At 35.0% G+C, this 22,827-nt stretch overlaps 1 protein-coding gene across 2 annotated transcripts in view; it reads right to left on the bottom strand.

Moving 5' to 3' along the window:
• LOC124776478 (neither inactivation nor afterpotential protein C) overlaps window positions 1-22,827 on the bottom strand; it is a 372,945-nt gene that overhangs the window by 29,559 nt on the left and 320,559 nt on the right. For both annotated transcript variants that reach the window (XM_047251492.1, XM_047251493.1), the window contains exons 24-25: window positions 16,640-16,725; window positions 205-425 (exon numbers count right to left, since the gene is read on the bottom strand). In XM_047251492.1, the coding sequence (XP_047107448.1) occupies window positions 205-425; window positions 16,640-16,725 (307 nt within the window). The remainder of the gene's footprint in view (window positions 1-204; window positions 426-16,639; window positions 16,726-22,827) is intronic.

Here is a 22,827-nt window from a genome sequence, read left to right as displayed (position 1 = left end):
TCTTTCCTGATGAGGCAACAGTTTGTTGCGAAAGCTTGAATTTTGTGTGTATGTTTGTGTTTGTTTGTGTGTCTGTCGACCTGCCAGCACTTTCATTTGGTAAGTCACATCATCTTTGTTTTTAGATATATATTTCCTACGTGGAATGTTTCCCTCTATTATAACCATATCAAAAAAATGAGTTAGGATAATATAAAGTGTTACCTCATTAACTTTTGATATTCCTGATTTGTATCCACCAACTTCACTATTCACAGGTGATGCCCCCCTGAATGGTTGCCCATATCTTCTCTGCTGAAGTATTTCAGATGGTTTAAGCAATTCATCTGGGTCTCGGCAAAATGGTGTTTGTGACAAAGAATTTGCTTCATTGCCATAGTCATGTTGTTCATTGAATGGTGATGAACAGGTCTGTACTTGCACATCTGGTGAAATTCATAAAAGGATTCTTTATAAAATGTTCTTTGACAATCATACAATATGTTAAATATTAGGCATTCAAGTATAGCACTTCTCCTTCACAGTAGCTTATTATAATAACAGAAGGATGATTTTTATCTTATCATATAAAATTGGGGTATTAACTCTTTAATATTTGTCACTGCCAATAGTCAGGCACTCATTTTGTAAACACATATTATGAATTTCTCACTTTGAAAAGAAAAATTGTGGTTTTGCTACTTTATAAGAAAATTTTTGTTTGTTAATCTAAATGAAAATTAGAAATAAAGCTATCTATTTCTACAATTTGATACATAAAAATGACTACCTAATGAAGAAAAAATGGAAACAAATTGATAAGGTCTGACATATAAACAAAGTAGAAAGAAAATTGGAATACTTAGTTTTCAAATCCAGCACTATTGGAATTGCTTCTGTTTCAATGATTACCATTGGACCATGCAAGATTTTTTTTTTTTTTTTTTTTTTTTTTTTTTTTTTTTTTTTTTTTTTAAAAAGGAATGAATGGAAGTCGAGGACTCCAAGCTGTGATGCCATGTAGGTGAAATAAAAGCTTTATAAATCAGCTCTGGATTTTTTACTGCTCTCTGATAGAGGACCCACCAGTATGTGCTGTTCATGAGGTAAAACTATGGAAGAGTGCATACAGTTTTCCCCTGAGAGAACAGCCTATATCTCAATGGCAGATGTGCCATTTAGTTTCAATGATGACTTTAAAAGTGTTAAATACCTGATAAGGTTTTGTGCCAGGTATCATATGTAAGTGTTAGAAAGGGGAGCATAATTTTTCTTTTGTTTTTATCTGGTTGATTCTAACAGCTGAAGTCTTATGACTGACATTATTTATCTTTGAATACACTTTACTTTCTTAAACACCTTTTAAAATGTTCATTAATTCAACATGATTTTTATATTAGATTAATGTAAGTTTAAATAATTTTATTTACATTCATTAATACTTTTGTGCTGATGAGCATTCTGCCAAAAGCAAAATGTAAAATTTAAAAAAAAACAAATTTTTCGTGAGGAATCCACAAAAAGATGGTTACGCTTTGTGGCAATAAGAAGTGTCTACTTACTGCTTTCAAAGAGATCACTTTTACTGAAATTCTACCCACTTAATCAAGTAACTAAATCACTCTGAGAGCAATGCCAAAACAAAATGCTGTTGTGAGTGTGATGACAATGAAAAGTATGAAAGTTACTTGAGATTGGGCTTATGTCCTGTGACATGGAATTACTGGCTTCTTTGTGCAAGTCCTTTATATTTGGTGCTAATGCTGTCTTTTTGAAGAGCTGCAGAAACAAACTACTAATCTAGCAACTTAATGGGTTCACCATGCCACAGACATGGGCCCTACTATTTTCCACCAAAAAACTAATTATTTTATTTTTTGTGCCTTACATGCTTTTTTGTGTCAGTGCCACAATTGCTTTTCAGGCCTAGTTGCAAAATGCTCTATTAAGTTCTCCAAATGATTGTTCATGCTTATCTCTAGTAGAGGCAAACAAGAGGCTACAGTCCCTCAGCAAAACAAAGGTGTTATATGTATGTTGCATTACAACAAATTGCTTCTTCTTTTTCTCACTGTCGGAATCTGAAAACTTCCTCTACAACTGTTGAGAATAGTTTTTGTAATACACATATCAAAAAAAGCTTTGCATCACCTTGTTTCCAAGAGTTCTGGAACCTGTACAGAAAATTGGAATAGATATCAACATAAACATCATTTCTGCCCTTTATATTGCTCATGAAAACCACACATTGCATGTTGTACCACCATACAGCAAGACCTTCAGAGGTGGTGGTCTGGATTGCTGTACACACCTGTACCTCTAATACCCAGTAGCACATCCTCTTCCATTGATGCATGCTTGTATTCATCGTGGCATACTATCCACAAGTTCATCAAGGCACTGTTAGTCCAGATTGTCCCACTCCTCAACAGCGATTCAGTGTAGGCCTCAGAGTGGTTGGTGGGTCATGTCATCCATAAACAGCCCTTTTCAATCATTCCCAGGAATGTTCGATAGGGCTCATGTCTGGAAAATATGCTGGCCACTCTAGTCGAGCGATCTCGTTATCCTGAAGGAAGTCAATCACAAGATGCGCATGATGGGGGTGTGAATTATCATCCATGAAGATGAATGCCTCACCAATATGCTGATGATATGGTTGCACTGTTGGCTGGAGGATGGCATTCACGTATTGTACAGCTGTTACGGCACCTTCCATGACCACCAGCGGCATACATTGGCCCCACATAATGCCACCCCAAAACAGCAGGGAACCTCCACCTTGATGCACTCACAGGACAGTGTGTCTAAGCATTCAGCCTGACCAGGTTGCCTCCAACACGTCTCCGATGACTGTCTGGTTGAAGGCATATGCAACACTCATCGGTGAAGAGAGCATGATGCCAATCCTGAGCCAGTCCATTTGGCACACTGTTGGGCCCATCAGTACCACACTGCATGGTGTCATGGTTGCAAAGAAGGACCTCGCCAAGGATGTTGGGAGTGAAGTTGTACATCATGCAGCCTATTGCGAACAGTTTGAGTCATAACATGACATCCTGTGGCTGTACGAAAAGCATTATTCAACATGGTGGCATTGTTGTCAGGGTTCCTCCGAGCCATAATCCGTAGGTATCAGTCATCCACTGCAGTAGTGGCCCTTGAGCAGCCTGAGTGAGGCATGTCATCGACAGTTCCTGTCTCTCTGTAATTCCTCCATGTCCAAACAACATCACTTTAGTCCACTCCAAGATGCTTGGACACTTCCCTTTTGAGAGCCCTTCATGCACAGAGTAACAATGTGGACACCATCCAACAATGGTATTGACTGTCTAGGCATGGTTGAACTACAAATGACATGATCCTTCCTAGTGGAATGACTGGAGCTGATTGGCTGTCAGACCCCTGCCGCCTAATAGGTGCTGCTCATGCATGGTTGTTTACAACTATGCGTGCATTTACTGACATCTCTGAACAGACAAAGGGACTGTGTCTGTGATAAAATATCCACAGTCAATGACTATCTTCAGGAGTTCTGGGAACCAGGGTGATGCAAAACTTGATGTGTGTATTAAAGATCGTAGTCCAACTCCTCGTCATTTATGACTATCCTGACAAATTCTAATAGAATCTATGCATGTATAAGCTGATTTAAAGCTTTGTTGGTCAAGCGCTAACAGTTTGAGGCAAGTCAAAAGCTTTTGTAAAATCTGTGTATCCTAGGTAAAGTGTTAATTCATACTCATGGCTTCATTCGACTTTCATCCACAAACTTGCAAGAGATTTGGTGTACTATATTTACTTCCAAGCCAGCTTTTTCTTTTGCTTGATTTAACTTTAATGATTATCTATTTAGGTGGTAATGATATTAGTGATATTAGTGATGTAATCTGTCAGATTTTCTTGGCATTATTGATCAATAGTGTGTTTTTAGACATACAGCTAGGTTGTTGATTCCATTTTATACACAATTTTCCCAACATCTGGCCCACTTATCTTCTTTAGGTGTTGCTAGCTATGTTATTCTGTGCATCCACTGCCTGGACTGGTTGGAGTACACATAACAATAAACTTGCAGCTTCTGATGAAGTTGAGTTGTTGAAGAATATCATTTCCATTATTAACTATCTACTATGTTAAATGCGCAGCTGTTAAAGTAGATCTTAGAATGCATCTAGATTTTCGTCTTGGTTTTTAGTTCCTGTGCCATCTGTCACTTTATCTGATGAAATGTGGTGTCTACCACTCATAAATATCAGTTTTGTTTTCTACATATGCATATTATTTTCCATTGTTTCTCTTATCACATTTTGAGTGTGCCATCTGTAATTCCATCACAGAAATGGAGTATTACTCTATCTTGTTTTGCACCCATTTTCACTTAGATATTATGTTTTAGGTCATCTTTTATAACCATCAAATTCCATCTTCACTTGGTATAAATAAATAAAATGAGTTAATACTATGAATCTGCAGGTACAATGTGATGTCATCAGCTGCTGTTTGCTGTTCAGAACATTCTTTTTATTTTGATTAACTGTGGCATTTTACACATCTTTTTCAAGCAGGCTCTGTTTGATATTGTTACTAAGAGTATTGTACTAATTGGGTTTAACACAGTTTGTGGTTTCTTTGATGTAGAAACTACGTGAAGTGCACATCTGTGTGGGCATTTAATTATGCATGACCTCAATGGACAACTTTGGTCAACAATTTGCTGCTCATCTTTTTTGGTAAGTGCACCTTTTGTTCCTTCAAAATTGCCAATATCTTTTCATTTGTTGTGATCTTTTACATCTTCCCTTACCAATAAATATTCTTTTTACTGTGTGTCATTTTTGGTTTAAATCTTATTTCCTTATTTTTCAGTTTCTTGAGGTTTTCTGTTTTGTTTTGCAGATCATCCAGGCTTATTTCTAGTTCTTCCATATCCTCTCATTTTCTCGATCCTTTCTCCTTGTTCATTTGGTTTCTGGTGTTTACACAATGAACTCAAAGAAAGGCACAGACAGAGAGTGTATACTGGCAACACATAATATCCTTTAATTTAATCATCTTAGGTGGCAAGAGGTGATCTGTAACAATTACTTTAGCCAGAATCCCTTGTAAACAACCTTTATTGTTCACTAATGGTTTTGGTAATTTGTCTAACATGTGGACTTGTCCTCATCATACCTGGACCTTTTAACAATAATCCCAACAAACTGCTGAATGTGTAGCAACAGTGGTTTTTTGGTATTTCTGTTAAGGACATTAATATTGTTATAAGGTTCAGATGTGACAGTGACATATGTACATGTTGGAGAATTTGTGAAGTTTGACAGGTGCTGAAGCACAGTCATTTGCAGCCCACCATTTGATAATGGCCCTAAAGCTGAAATTTCAATTGTGAAAATAAATACTTTCTACAGTCAGTGGTGAAATCATGTCTTCTAATTGCATGAAGTCTAAAATACGGATAACTTGAATGGCAAATATAATGCATTTCTTTAAAACTATATCACTTATATTAATAACTCTTTCTGGTTAAAAAGATGCAGGCACATATGCAGGACTAATAAACAACCAAACTTGATAGCTAGGTGGGAACACTGTGTGTGTGTGTGTGTGTGGGGGGGGGGGGGGGGGGTATATCATAATATGAAGGACAGTCATTTCCCAGTAACAGAATTTTTCTAAAGACAATATGCAAAACCACTGAGGAATGTCACCAGAAAGGCTAAAACAATGTACTGCAGCAAGAGGACAGAAAACTCTCAGAACTTCACTAAAATTATATGGTGTGGTGAAAGAGGTAACAGGACAGAAAGTGGGAGCTCAACACATTACACCTCCCTTGTGTGAGACTGAAACTGTTAGTGCTCCTCTTACAAAATATTGAATAATCACTTTGTAATGGGCCACCCTCCTCTGACATTACCTTTTTTTATAGAAATAACTGATACCATTTATACTATTGATTCTTGTATAGGTGAAGATTATCTCAGCTGTTTAACTGAATGAACTTCATTTGATTTTGTATACATTGTGTTATGTTTTGGCCTAAAATATGTAATAAGAAATCAGTTTGTTAGTACTCTGTACTTACAGTTAAAATTATTCTTCATTAGAAATATTTGAAATTATGAAATTTCTGGTATACTTAAAATTTCTATTATTAATTGCACCATCTGATGATAATTATTAAATTTATTTCTGGGCTCATTTGCAAAATAATGACATATTTTAGCAAAGATTCTCCTTTTGTTGGGAAGACATCTATGAATGTAAAAGTACAAATGATAAGTTCAACAAATTGCTAAATAGTTTTAGCTACTATTTTGAACTTTGCCTTCCGCTCCATAAAAAGACAGTCACAAAAAAGGATCTGAAAATAAAATGGGTCACAACAGGAATACAAATATCTGTGAAGAAAAAGAGATTACTTCATAAAATATCTAGACAACACACCACATCCCCAGAATTTGGTTTCTATTTTAAGAATTACAAAAAGATTTTAACTTAAGTTATAAAAGAAGCAAAAAGAATGTAAATAGTTCCTTCATAGCAAATACACAAAATAAAATGAAAGCCATATGGGACATTGTAAGTCATGAAAACGGAGTAAAATGGAGAGAATACCATAATATCAAACAGAACGAAAACACTTCTGTAATATCTGATCCCCAGCAGATAGCAAATAATTTTAACTCATATTTCTCTGAGGCAGCTGAGATTCTGGTGAAGTAAAACTTTCAATATGCTGTCACTGCAAATCAGATTAAAACTATCCCTAGTAACAAGTCTCTCTTCCTATACCCAACAGATGAACAGGAAATGCTAAAAACAATAGGGGAGCTAAAATAAAAATTTTCCTCTGGTACTGACAACATACCAGACCATATAAGTAAAAAATGTGCACCCTTAGTAGTTAGGCCCATGGTAGACATGTGCAATAGTTCACTTTCTCAGGGAATCTTCCCAGAAAGGTTAAAAACAGCTAAATTGAATCCATTGTACAAAAAGGGTGAGAAAACAGATATAACAAATTATAGGCCAGTCTCTCTACTATCTGTTTTTTCTAAAATAATTAAAAAAATCTTTTATAAAAGACTTGTAGATTTCGTTGAAAAAATGAACTTTTCTCAGCTACACAGCATGGTTTCCAAAAATGTAAATCCACTGAGACAGCTATTATTGATTTCTTAAATGAAGCTTTAAATGCATTAGATAAAAAAGAACACATAGCAGCAATATTCCTAGATCTTTCAAAAGCATTTCGCATCATTAACCATGGTCTATTGCTTAGAAAGCTAGAAAATGTTGGTGTCAGAGGCCCAGCCTATGAGTGGATAAAGTCATATCTACAAAACAGACACCAAATAGCTGAAGTCTTGTACAAAGAAGGCAAAGCAGTGCGTTAAATATGGTGTGCTGCAGGGTTCTGTACTGGGACCAATCTTGTTCTTGCTGTTTGTAAATAACCTGGAACAATCCAGCCCTAACTATAAGTACATTAAATATGTCGATGATACAAATATACTTATCAAAGGAAAGACCCTAGAAGAGCTCTAAAATGAAATAAAAAAGAGCGCTTCACATGTATCAGAATGTTTCACAATAACCTGATAATAAACACACATAAAACAAACACTATGCATCTACACAGAGTGTAGAATAAACAGCCTTTAACTGCAACCATAGAACTGTTAGGCAAAAGACTTGAAATTGTAAATAGCACCAAATTTTTGGGAATTTGGATCCAAGATGACCTAAGATGGCAGAAACACACACAACACCTATGTAGTAAATTAAATACCATTTGTTATAGTATAAAAATTCTTTCTGGATGCACATCAATGCAAGCCATAAAAAATGTGTGCTATGCCCAAGCAGAATCACTACTAAGATATGGTTTAATTTGCTGGGGAAATTCACCACCCAGAAAAAGCTGTTTTATTGCACAACAAAAGAATTATAAGAGCCATAGAAGGCTCAGGATCTCGATCTTCATGCAAACCCCCCCCCCCCCCCCCCCCATTTAAAAAGCTTCATATTCTTCCATTACCATGACTATATATCCCAGAAACAATAATGTTTATAAGGAAAATCGTAGATGAAAATAGTAAGATTTCTCCAAAAAACCAAAATATCCATTCATAAAATATCCATTCATACTACAGAAGGAATAATCAAGATTTCCATATGCAGTTTTCACATACAACACTAAAACAAAAAGGACCCTTGTAAGCAGGAAAAAAACTGTATAACAAACTACCTAAAAAAATTAAGGCAATAACTGGCATGCATAAATTCCAAACTGCAGTGAGTGACTACTTGCTACAGAATTGCTACTATAGTGTTGATGAATTTTTATCTACAATGTAAATATGTGAAAAATTTAAATAGTTTATACAATTAAGGCCAAAATAAGAAATGTGTACATGTAGATTTATCTGTGTATTATATGTGGTCTATCACATATATGTGTGTGTCTGTATAATCAAGGCTGAAAGTATGAAATGTGTGTGTGTAAAATTTATTTGTGTATTTGTGAAATGTTATACCCATATGTTAGAGTTATAATGCTATATACTGAAATACCATATAACAGTTTTTCTGTTAAACTTTATTGCAAATTATTTGACTTGTCCTATATCATTATGTACCCCTGTACAGTGTATGATTCACAGGACCAATAAATATAGAATACAATACAATACAATAAACTCTGTTGCTTTGTGAACTCTTTGGAATATTGTGAGTATTGCAGAATGTAGAAATGGTGGCCATGCCTCTGATGAAGACAGATGTATTTATATGATAGGCACTAACAATGTAATTTGGAATATTAAGTGGAAATTGTAAAAATGGTGTGATATTTAATAACGTGACAATGAATAAAATTCAAGAAATATACAGGCAACTCTCCATCAGTTATTTAGTCTTCTGAAATCCACAACGTTAAATCAAAATTTCAGCCGCAAGAATGTACCCCTAGATGCAAGACTTGGAGCCAACAAGAAGAGAAAATGAAGATAAGTAAAAAGTTGTTGTTTTGTATATCTTAACACCTCTCGGAGCTTTTGAAAATAATGAAGAAACTAAGAGAAACTTAATGATGATATGTGGGAGGGTAAGATTACAACTTCCTGCCAATACATATTTGACAAGTTATGATTAAGCAAGCTGGGATCTCTTTACTTTTATTTTTGTTTTTTTTTCCAATTACTATTGACATGAATGAGTATAACCTGCATATCCTTAAAAAAGAAATGTTGGCCCTCAGTCTTAAGGAATGTAGCACCAGGTCTAGCTTTGTGCTTAGTTTTGTGTATGGTATTAATTTCCTAATTTATTTTGACCATTCCTAGTTAATATCCTTTGCTACATATCATTACAGGGTGAAATCGGTTATTGTTTTGTCACTTGGATTCTATTGTTGACTTATAAAGAAATACAAATTCTGTACTAATTTGGAAGAAGTACTACTAGGATTTCCAAAGTATTTATTGGGCTCTATTAATTCCTAAATAATTACCCTTAATTAATTCCAAAATAATTAACAGGTTTGTCAAAACTATTGTTTGAATTGAATTGAATTTTATTTGATCATGTAAGATTACACTGTGTACAGTAAATGTACATGTAATCTAGGACATGTCAAAGTAGTAACATTCATTATCACTTATTTTTCTACCCCTTTATCTTACATTTTTACATCATTGATAATAAATAACAATATATACAAATTTAATGGCATAAGTAATCTGCAACACTGTAAAAGTCTTTTTCAATGAGATAGTCTTTAAGTTTCTTTGGAAAGTCATTGTCAAGTACACTATTCTGCAGGTTTTTAGGCATACTTCTTAGTAGTCTGATACCAGAGTACTGGGGTCCTTTTTCTAGCATCGCCAGCTGGTAAGGTATGTTCTGTATTTCATTCTTCCTTCTTGTATTGTGGGTGTGTACACTAACATTTGTAATCCAGTCCTCACTACCTTTTGTGATGTACATTATTGTTTTGTATATAACAATGAAAAAGTTAAGATACCTAACTTCTTAAAACAGTTTCTGCACATTTCAGAGGTCTTTCTTCTTAAAATGGTCCTAACTTCTTGAAACAGTTTCTGCATGTTTCAGAGGTCTTTCTTCTTAAAATGGTCCTAATTGCTTTTTTTTGTAATGTGAACACTCATTTTCTCTCTTGTTTGTTTGAGTATCCCCCACTGTCTGAATACAGTGATAGCTGCAGCATTAAGAATATCACAAAGCTCAGTTTCTTACAGACATTATTAATACGTTTTTTCTGTTTCAGTTCATTATCCACAAGAATACCTAAGAATCTAGCAGGTTGTACTTCTTCCAGCCTTGTTCTATCAACCTCTAAATCCATGTATACAGACTTCTCCTTATTTTTAAACACTGCTTACATAGTCTTTTTTTAGATTAATAACCAGTTCATTTTCCAACAGCCATTGAGCTGTGACATTTGCAGATGTCCGTATTTTGGTCACTGTTTAGTATTGTCATGTCATCAGCATACAATATTTTCTTTTCTTCCTCCTCAACACCTATATCATCAACGAACACATTAAATAAAAATGGTCCCATTACTGAACCCTGCAGTACTCCATATTTGATGGGTTTGGTTTCTCATTGGTATGAGTTTCCTAATGATACATACTGCTTGCAGTTGCACAAGTATGATTTTATCCATTCACTTGGTTGCCCTCGAATGACATAGTTGCCTAATTTTTGTATCAGCATTTCATGGTCAATGGTGTCAAATGATTTTGAAAGATCCAGAAACATTGCAGAGGCAACCTTTTTTTCATTTAAGGACTGTAAAATGTATTCTGTTAGACTGGCAATAGTTGATTCTGTAGATTTACCTTTTCTGAAACCATGTTGCGAGGGTATGAGAATGTTATGTTTGTCCAAATAATTAACTAATCTGGTATACATAAGCATTTCTAGGATTTTCGAGAAGCCTGATATAAGTGAAACTGGTCTGTAGTTGTTGGGGTCATCCTTATCCCCTTTCTTGTACACTGGCACCACCTTTGTTATCTTCAGTTTTTCTGGAAAAATTCCATCTCTGAAGGAACGGTTTGCTATGTTCAGCAGTGGTTATTATCTGCTCATTTGCCAGCTTTATTACAGGATTTGATATTTCATCTTCACCAGCTAATTTCTCAGACTTCAGATTCTGTATAGTTTTCCATAGTTTATCTTCTGTGACTGGTCTTAAGAACATAGTACTGCATGACCTTTTTGGTACCTTAATGCTCTTCTGTTTTTTTTTTTTTGACTATTTCTTTCCAATTTTAAGTTTTCTACTACACTGATATGGTTATTATTCAGTATGTTTGCTATTTCCATACCATCTGTGACCATTGTGTTATCTATTTTGATTGACCTAATACCTTCTTCTTTGTTTGACCCATCTTTTTCCTTTCTTTCAGTATTAATTGCATTCCAAGCCGCCTTTGCCTTGTTTTTTGAGTTCTTTATGGTGGTGTCAATTGCTCTTGCTTTTGCTTCTCTTATTGTTTTTCTATACTTCTTTTTTAACATTTTATAGTTTTCAGCTTCGCCCATCCATCTCAGATCCTGCAGCTTCCTTCACTGTTCTAGTATTTCACTGGTAATCCACTGTGTTTGCTCTCGAAGCCTTTCTTGTCTCTTTACTTTAGGAAATGCTACATTAAAATTTTATTTAATTGTTGAAATAAATGCATCATATTTTTCATTTACACTCTGGGTCTGTAGGGTTTCATTCCAGGTTTCCTTACTTAACATTATTCTAAAGATGTTGATATTTTGTTCACTGATGATCCTATTTTCTTTGGTTGTTCAGTTTGGTTCTGATACTGTGTCATTACTTCTGCAAAAGCTGATTAGTTGTCCATGATAGTCAGATATTTCTGTCTGAACTACATGTGACTCATAGTCACACATATTAGTAATTATGTTGTCAATAACTGTCTCACTTTGTGAAGTCACTCTTGTTGGTGCAGTTATTGTTACTTTCATGTTATGCTGTATTAACAATTCTTCAAAATCCTGTCTTATTTTTGTGTCTTTTCCCATGTCAATGTTTCTCTTTATATTCATTCTCAATAAGCTAGCATTTTTTTTCAGAAAGATGTTAATATTGCAAGATGGTGATCTGTACACACAAAACACTCTAAAATCCTTTGTCACTATAGCAGTAACTTCAAAGCCTTTTTCTCTATTTGTATAGCTATATCTGATAAGTTCATCATTTAAAAAATAATTTGGCATAACCTTTGTTGTACAAGGTCCTGTGAAAAAGAAGGAATTTTTCAATGTATTCAGTTAATTGAATGGTTTATGTTTTAATTGTAATTTCTGTAACTTAAACATTGAACAACGTATAGTTTCAGTACCTGTTATTGTGAATACGTATAAAGGATCGATTTTTGGTCTCAAGACAGTCAGTCAGTTCACGGCTGAGTTTCAGAGGTAAAATATGTATTGGTTAGATTTATAACAATGCATCAACTTAACAGTGGAATAAATGTAACACCAATAGACCATTTATTAGAACAATTAATGACAATGTCTGTTTAATTTCTTTGGAAAATAGTGTTACATGTACTGTATTATTCTGTAAGAACTGTGAACTGTGTGGTTAGGTTTAGAGATTCAACAGCAAACTATTGTAGCAGTATGCTAATGTTGCCTGCAACCTATTAATGAGGCTTATCAACATTTACCAATAGCGAATTGGCCATATAACTGTGCAATATTGGGGGGCTGTGAACAGTGAAAGCAAAGAACAGTGAAACACAATTGGGCAACTGTTGGCTACATTATTTACAGTAGTCAGTGTTGAACTTCCACCCCCCATTTTTCAGCCAGTATAGCCTTGCAGTATGTTGAAACCGAGGGCTATCGACAAAGAAATAAAGCAGGTGAAAAATTTTAACAGAGGTAAGTATGCAGGACTCCAGGCAGACCAAGTCACATGCAACTACAGGAAACAAACAAAGATGAAACTGAATCAGTCATTATGGCATTAAAGAGGCTCCCATGGGAACAATTAAATTTCAAGTAGAATTATGAAGATCAATGTGCCCTACATTAGATCTGTACTCAGTCACCTGTGAAACATGTATTTCAGGTGTTGTCAGTTTCCTGACAGATTGGAATACTTGGTATTGGAATTACTTTACAAAAATAGTAAAAGAGAGTACAGATAGTTAATGGCCACTTTCTTTACTACCAGTTTTTCAAAAGTTTTTGGGAAAGCAATGTATAGGAGAGTAATGACACATCTCAGTACACATAATTTTCTGTCATATTGGCACTTCGGTTTCAGGAAAGAAGAATATAAAGAAAATGCACTTTACTGTTTCGTGTGTGAGGCACTTGTAGAGCTAAATGATTGAGAACAGTAGGTATTCACTTCAACAAAAGCATTTGCTTGTGTGGACCATGAAATTATTTTGGATAAGTTGGAACATTTTGTTATTAAGGGAAAAGCTCAACAATAGTTCACTTCAAATCTGGAAAAGCAGAGGGCAGAATGTTATCCTCCAGTGTCAACAAACTGGGGAGAATTTGAATCTAATTGGAGTCATGTAAAATGGGGGTTTTCACTGGCTTGTGCTATGGGTCTGTAGCTTTTCTTGATATGTATCAAAGAACTGTCATTAAACATAACAGATAACTCATAAAATATTCTCTTTGCGTATTACATAGGAGTTCTTATAAAAGTCATAGCTAGTAAGGTAATTAGTTACATCATCCCATGGCTTTTAAAGATCAGATTAATGCTTAACTGTAACAGAACACAGTGGCACTGAACTCTTGTACAAGCAATATTTTACTGACCCAAGGTGGTCAACAGCCACTGGAGTTGATTATTTTAAATTATTAGTGCTGCGGATATATAGTAGGCTCTCTTGCAAGTATCACATTCAATATTTTGTATAGAAACTGAATGCAGCTGTCTTCATTACAAGATGATTTCTGACAGTTAAGTATCATGGCATGTTTACTTTTTTACTTTCACTCTGTTATGTTACATCTACATCTATGTCAACATCTATCCTCCACAAACCTCCATGAAGTGCATGGCAGAGGGTACATTCCATTGTACTAGTTATTACAGCTTCTTCCCATTCCATTTAAGTGTGGAGCATGGTTAGAATGATTGTTTGAATGCCTCCGTGTGTGCTATAGTTATTCTAATCTTATACTCACAGTCCTCATGTGATCAATGCACAGGAGTTTGTAGTACATTCCTAGAGTCATCATTTAAAGCAGTTTATTGAAACTTTATTAGTAGATTTTTTTCAGGATATTTTATGTCTGTCTTCAAGAATCAGCAAGTTCAGTTTCTTCAGTATGTCTGTGACACTCTCCCATGGATCAAAGCAACCTGCGACCATGTGTGCTACCCTTCTCTGTGTACATTCAATATCCCCTGTGAGTCCTATTTGGTATGGGTCTCATATGCTTGAGCAGTATTCTAGAATTAGTCATATGAGTGATTTGTAAGCAATCTCCTTTGTAGACTGATTGCACTTTCCCTGTATTCTACTAATAAACTGAAGTCTACCACCTGCTTTACCCATGACTCAGCCTATGTGATGGTTCCCTTTAATATCCCTACAAACTTTACACCCAGGTATTTGTATGAGGCGTGGTACTGAGTCAAGTGCTTTCTGGAAATCAAGAAATACTGCATCTACCTGACTGCCTTGATCCAAAGCTTTCAGTATGTCATGTGAGTAAAGTGTGAGATGGGTTCTACATGACTGATGTTTTCAGAATCCATGCTGGTTGGCATGGAGGAGGTCATTCTGTTAGAGGTCAGAATATGTTCTAAGATTAAACAACAAATCAAAGTCAAGGACATTGGACAGTAGTTTTGTGAATCACTTCTACTATCTTCTCATAGACAGGCATGGCCCATGATTTTTTCTAAGAACTGGGCACAGATTTTTGTTAAAGGGATCTACAATAGCTTATTATAAGAGGGTCTAACTCAGCTGCAAATTCAGTAAAGAATCTGATACGGATTCCATTGGGCCCTGGAGCTTTGTTCAGATTTGATGATTTCAGCTGTTTCTCAACATCACTAACACTGATACTTATTTCACTCATTAAAGTGCAGTAATTCTCCAGGGTTTTCCTTTGTAGAGGAACATTTTAAAATGGAGTCACGCATTTCAGTTTTTGCTTTGCTGCCTTCTCTTTTAGTTCCTGTGTCATTTGCTAGGTATTGGACGTTAACTTTGGTGCTATTAGCAGCCTTTACATACAAACAGAATTTCTATGGATGCTGTGAAAGATCATTTGACAGTATTCTACTATAATAGTCATTCAAGGCTTCATGCATTGCTCACTTGACAGCCAAATCCATTTCATTATTCAGAGTCTCACAATCTATAGCCCTATGATTTGTTTTACACCTATTATGCAGTAACCTCTGTTTCATTAGAAGTTTCTTTACAGTGACTGTATTGGAATATCAACAACATTATGAAAAGAATAGATTGCTAGTCACTGTGAAGATGACATGTTAAGTGACAGACAGGCTTAACACAGAAACTGTCTGTAATACACACACACACACACACACACACACACACACACACACACACATACACACACAACACAAGCAGGCACACCTCATGCACAGATAACCACTGTCTCCAGCCACTACGGCCACAGCGGCCAGAGGTAGCGGTCATTTGTACATGATGTGTGCTTCCTTGTGTCAATGTGTTTGTTTATTTCTGAGAAAGGTTTTGGCTGAAAGCTCACTGTGTAATGGTCTTTTCATTGTACTTGTCTACAACTCAGTGAGTCATCTTTATGGTGAACAGCAGTCTATCCTTTTCATAATATTATTAATATCTCATAAGGTGTTATATTTTTGGCAGATCTGTTCACTGACCAAGGTCAGACTGATCTACAGTGTCAAACTTCATATGGATTATTGTTTGTATGTCTTTGAATTCCAACTGAGTCATCTCTGTACATCTGTTTCTCGTGGGATTAGTTGCTGGCAATAGTGACTCATTCAGAAGAAACTGTAATATTAAAAATGATAAAATGATATACACTGAGACAACACTTTCTGAAACACTGTGCAGAAAGATATGCACTATTCAGCATGTTTCATTTTCAGTAGGTTTCCAACAGAACTGAAAAAACTGAGAGATAAACCCCAAGTATTCAAATCCAAGCTGACAGATTTCCATGTGATAGACTACTCCTATTGTGTACAAGTTTTCCTCAGAGTAGTTGGGAACTTTTTCTGTAATTTGTTACTTATTAATATGTTCTCTCATACTTTTTTATGTTTGTTAATTGTTTGATGCTTTTGTTTATAAATTTTGTAATCAGCACTCTGTGATCTATGTTCTGGCTTGTTCTATGACTGCATAACTTTGGCTAATGTGATTCCACAAACATGATAAATAAACAAGTTTTAAAAAATTGAATGATGTTTGTTAGTGATACCTCATTATGATTATATTGTGATTTGTGACGTTGGAATATATTTACTGTTCTTGTAAGAAATAGAAATCGCAAGTGCATTAAACTTGAAAAATAAAAGAATGTAGGGAGCTGTGTTATTTCAAATAACTTATACAATTCTGTAATTCTTTATCATGGCTTTTTTAAATCATACCTCTGACATGCTTTTTGCCATACATCAGAAAATCTCTTCGGAGGGGTTCATCCCATGATTCCTGGTCATCATCAAACAGATCTTCTCTGGGAAGGAAAATCAATCTTATTAATCATCAGTGAGCATAATTGACCAATGATACTGCAAAATTTATGCAATAAATTGCATGATGTAGTATATTATATATTATACATATTGTGTATTAGTTTCTATTTATTCTAATGAAAGAACAAAGCAGAAGGAAATATGGTTAGCCTGCTTTGCAGTTATTACAACTTGTATTTTTATCAGCAAAGGAAGCTTGTTTCTTTAATGTGATTTTTGCCATGGCTGATGTTAATTTATGTGAATTGTAACCCAAGGGCCAAATCAGTTTAACTGTTCTGTTCATAATTAGAGATCAATCCAAATAACCTTTATAATGTTCTTTGAATAGTACTTGAATCTACCTGCAATTTCTTTTCATTCCAAAGGAATATTCCTATCACTCTGTATGTCTAAGAATGTTATGAATATAATAGAGGGAAACAGTCCACGCGTCTGTGTCTGTATATGTGTGGATGGATATGTGTGTGTGTGAGTGTAACCCGTCCTTTTTTCCCCCTAAGGTAAGTCTTTCCGCTCCCGGGATTGGAATGACTCCTTACCCTCTCCCTTAAAACCCACTTCCTTTCGTCTTTCCCTCTCCTTCCCTCTTTCCTGATGAGGCAACAGTTTGTTGCAAAAGCATGAATTTTGTGTGTATGTATGTGTCTGTTTGTGTTTCTATCGATCTGCCAGCGCTTTCGTATGGTAAGTCACATCATCTTTGTTTTTCAGAATGTTATGACATATTTATAAACTTCTGCCAGCCATGACAATGCATACATAAATTGTTTGAGTACAGAATTTTTGTTTATGACTGTTAATATGAAATAGAACATTTTATTTGTTCTTAATCAATAACCATAAAAATTTGTATCAGTTTCAAACTAAAATTTGTATTAGAAATTTCAAGAAACAAGAACACATATAAAAGAATGGGTTTTCTGAGTTGGCATATCAACAATATTAAGAAAAGGATAGATTGGTTGCTTCAATCATCATGTGAAATTTTACTTCCAAGATAGAAAAAATGCTTCACTTTCATCTACTGTTACCTGGTGGTCTGCAATTTTGATATTAAGTTTGCTAATCTCATTTCTGATACTTTACATTAATTTCATCTCTTTTTGATTTATTCTTGATACACATTCTGTCCCCATTAGACATTTTATTCCATTCAGTTCCTGTAACTTTTCCTTACTTCCATTGAGAAAGCAATGTCATCAGTAAATCTTCATTGATACCCTTTTACTTTGAATTTTAATCCCACTCCTGAATCTTTCTTTTATTTCTGTCATTACTTTTTTAATGTAGAGATAAAACAATTGGGGAGAAAGACTGTATCCCTGTGTTACACCCATTTTAATCTGAGCACTTTGTTCTTGATCTCCCTTCTTGTTGTTCCCTCCTCTTGTTGTACATTACTCACCTCTCTAGAACTTATACCAATTTTTCTGAGAATTTCAAACATCTTGCACCATTTTATGTTGTCAAACACTTTTTCTAGGTTGACAAATCCTACAAATGTGTCTTGATTTTTTGCAAGTTTGGCTCACATTATCAAGTTCAGCAGCAGAACTGACTACCTTGTGCCTTACCTTTCCTAAAGCCAAACTGATAGTCATCCAACAAACCATCAATTTTCTTTTTCTTTCTTGTGTGTATCATTCTTGTCAGCACCTTGGAGACATGAGCTGCTAAATTGATGGTGTTCTAGTTCTCACATTTACCTGCCTTTGCTATCTTTTGGACTATATGGATGATATTTTTCTGAAAATCTGATGGTATGTCTCCAGTTTCAAAGATTCTACATATTGACTTCAATAGTCCTGTGGTTACAGCTTTCTCCAATGATTGTAGAAATTTCAAAGGGATGTGACCTATGAATTCTGCTTATTTGACTGCTAGTCTTCCAAAGCTCTTTCAAACTCTGACTGTAATACTGGATCCCCTATGTCCTCAAATCAAGTACAATTTCTTCTTCTACCAGATCAGCAGGCTGCTCCTCCCCCTTGTAGAGGACTTCAGTACATTCTTTCCATGCATCCATTTGCTCCTTTGCATTCAACTGTGAAATTCCATCTGCCCTCTGAATGTTAACACCTTTGGTTTTAATTTCATGAAAGGTTTCTTTGATTTTTTCATATTATGAATCTGTCCTACTGACAATCATTTCTTTTGATTTCTTCACATTTCTTCCTACAGTCATTTCACTCTATCTTTGCTGCACTTTCTACTGTTTTCATTTCTAAATGTTTAGTATTTGTTTAGTATTTCTGTATTCTGTCTTTTCCTGAACATGTTTGTACTCCCATCTTTCACCAGTCAGTTGAAGTGTTTCCTCTGTTAGCCAAGGTTTCTTTGCAGTTGTCTTACTTGTGCATATGTTTTTCTGACCATCTTGTTCTGTTTTAGAAAGGTCCATTCCTCTTCAACTGAATTGGTTCAAATGGCTCTGAGCACTATGGGACTTAACTGCTGTGGTCATCACTCCCCTAGAACTTAGAACTACTTAACCCTAACTAACCTAAGGACATCATACACATCCATACCCGAGGCAGGATTCGAACCTGCGACTGTAGCGCTCGTGCGGATCCGGACTCAACTGAATTGCCTACTTTGATATTATCATAGTGTCTACTGTCTGTGAGAACTTCAAACACCTTTTCTTGTTCCTCAATGCTTTGGTATTTTTATTGATTGGATTCACTGATTTTTGACTGGCCCTCTTATATCGTGGAGCACAAATTGTACAATTGATAATGGACAGGTCAAAGAAAAGTTGAAGTTGAACATCTTAGCAAATTAAAATTAGGTACATATTCTTATAATTTAATTTTTAAGTAACTTTTTTGTTGCATGTTCAGAAATTCTTTTATGGAATAGAAACAGGCTTTGATAGAAGTGCCTTTAGTTCAATTTCAAATTTTGGGTATGTAGCAATTTTTGTTTCCTCTGGTATGTTATTGTGTAATATGATACCAATGTTAATTAAGCTCCTTGATTCACTGTAGTTCTGTGATATTTCTGGCAAATATTTGATTTCTCTCTGGTACAGTAATTGTGCACATTTTTGTTTTGTAGTAGTTTGCCTGTTTTCAAGAGATAGTCTCTAGTGAACAAGATAGTATCATAAATGATCAAGCTTGGAACGTTTGGATTAACAAGCTCAGTAAAATGAGATTTAGAGGGCTTCATTTTTTTAAGGTCACAAATTATTTTTAGAACTCTTTTTTTGTATTCTATAACCTTTAAGTTGTGTGGTGAGTGTCCCTGGAAAATGCCCCTGTATCGAAGGAGTGAGTGGAAATGTGCATAATATCCCTGCAGTACTGTTGTTTTGCTTGTTGTAGACTTTAATGTTCTTGAACCATAGCACACAGGCGAGAGTTTCCTAGACAAGTTATTTATGTGTGTGTCCCAGTTTAAGTCTTTCTGAACCCAAAAACCCAAAAATTTTGTGACACTTACATTTTATAGGGGCTAATTTTTTAATCATGCTTGAGTAGATATTTGCTTCAATGGAGGAAATAAACTTAAGACACACAGTTTTTCAATATTTAAAATGAGTTTCTTTCTTGTGAACCACTCAGGAAGTCTTTTCATAGAACTTCCTGCTGTTGACTGCAAGGCTTCTGGGCTAGCTCCAGTAAGCAATATGCTGGTGTCATTGGCAAATAAGGTAGTTTTTTGGGGACTAGATATTCAACAAAATCATCCACATAGATCAAGAAGAGCAGTGGACCTAAGATTGAGCAGTGCAGTACACCATATTTTATTGGTAATTCACTAGAAAGGAAGGAATTGTTTCTTGTGTTGTTCTTAGTGTTGAATTTGTACTGAAGTAACACCTTCTGCCTGCAATTTTTTAGGCATGAACACAACCAGCTATGTGCTACACCTCTTATTCCTCATCTTTCTAATTTTCAAAGCAGACTGTTATGATTTACGGCATTGAAGGCTTTTGACAACTGCAGCTAATTTATGTTGGTTAAGGGATTTTGAAGCACAGTCTAAGAATTAAAAAATTGCTGTCTGTCTAGATTTAGACTTTCTAAGGCCATGTTGTTGTACAGTAAGAGGTGAATAGTTATTTATGAAACTTAAAATACTGTCATAAAAGAGTTTTTCTAGAATTTTTGAGAAGGAATTTAGCTGTGATACAGATTGGAAGTTCAATATTTGATCAGAAGAACCCTTTTTTAGCAGCAGTGAAACTTTTGCTATTTTGAGAACATCTGGAAAGACACCAGTTTGTAGAGAGAGTTTGAAAATTTGTGCCAACAGTTTTGCTATGTGATGAGCACATGCTTTCAATATGAAATCAGGTACTTCAACAAGGCCACTTGACATTTTATTGCTTAATGATTTAATTTCACTTGTAATATCATTGGGATTTGTTTCATAAGCATACATAGAGTCATCCACAATCACTGATTTGGTGGAGAAACTTGGGACTGGTCCTTTAGAATTTACTAGAATGAGGTCTTCAGCTAGTGAACTGAAATAGTCATTGACTTTTATCATGGCAGATTTTGGGTCCGTGACTTTTGAGCCTTCTTGTGTTAATGGAACATTCTTTTTTTTTCTATACGAGTTTCCTTCCTTATAGCTCTCCACTTGTTTCTCATTTTGTTAGTTGAGTTCCTTATCAAATTGTTATTCCAGATTTGCTATACATACACTTTGCATTTGCCATACATACACTTAATCAGTCATATATCTTCATACAATTACCTAGTGAAGTAGCACAGCAATTAAGCAATTGGATTTGTATTTGGTAAGAAACATTTCAAATCGCTGTTGAGACATCTTAATTTAAATTTTAGACAGTTTTTCTAAATAACATCAGCTGAATGTTGTGATGCTTGATTTTAGAGAGACCATGGATGAAGTCCTGTCTTTTCCAACTCCAGTTCACTTTGTACTCCTTCTTTAATAACAATGTTGGTGTTGAGTGTTTTAAGGCTTAATCTTCCTTCTTTGAAAAGATTGTTTTTATTTATAATTTACTGTCACCAACAGTTTGTCTTTCAAATAAATGCTCTACTTACGTTTTAATGGTAAGAAGATGTAATTTGATATAAAGGGAAGATGTTGTTAATGTATGTAGTTATTTGACACGTGGTTAATATTATTCTATGCATGCAATGCATGTAATTTTTCTGGTTGCTTTCTTCAGCCAAAGAAATCATGTTTGTACAGCTGAAGAACACCCTCCCTCTTCACCCTTTCCCACACATATATACACATATATCTGAAAAGTCCATGCAGCAAAGTGAATGAGGGCAAACGTATTAAAGAAATGGTAGACATTATTTACTAATTGAGGTTTTTAAATTATACTCATAGAAAATTGATTTTGATAGCTGAGTGTGCATTCCATGTACACTGACAATGTTAATAAAAATTTCTTGTGCTAGAAATGTGAGTACAAAAGAAAAGAATATGCATAACTTGGTCATTAAGTATAATTATTTAGCAGCTTGGATCTTACATGTCCTTGGAACAATTTAATTTTTTTTGTAGAAAAAGTGTTTCAACTTAATTGATTTGTCACTGAAGAAAATTCAATAGTATTGTGAGGGCATACTGAAACATAATGCCTCTGAATTTTTTTTATATGAAGAGTCTTAAGCTTTTTAAATAAAATGAACATTATTAGCATTCCACATCTTTAATCTTCATGTCTACATATTTATTTCTCAACACATTTCAGCCTCTGAGAGACCAGTTTGTTGATACTGTCACTGTAGAATGTTTGACTTTGTTGACAGAGCCACAAGCCTCACCTCTGTCTGCAACACTTCATCTCTATCCAAGTGAAGTCATCAGAGGTGTTCTTTAAGTTTTGGAAACAGATGAAAATTGGATGAGACTAAGTTGAGACTGTACGGAAGATAATTGATGACAGTGAACCCACAATGTTGGATTGCTGCAGATTTCACAGCAGTCATGTGTGGTCTGACACTGTAATGCTGACTCGATGTGAGGATGAATGCTTTGAATTTGAAACTATATTACAGCCCTCTGTTTCTCATGCACCAACATAACTATGTTATACACCACCATGTTACAGATTGCCGTTTGGAGCCTGCTAGTGG

Source organism: Schistocerca piceifrons, chromosome 2, assembly GCF_021461385.2.
Source record: "Schistocerca piceifrons isolate TAMUIC-IGC-003096 chromosome 2, iqSchPice1.1, whole genome shotgun sequence".
Taxonomy (NCBI): Eukaryota; Metazoa; Arthropoda; class Insecta; order Orthoptera; family Acrididae; genus Schistocerca; species Schistocerca piceifrons.
Note: the sequence above shows the minus strand (reverse complement) of the source record. Positions and strands in the feature narration are given on the sequence as shown.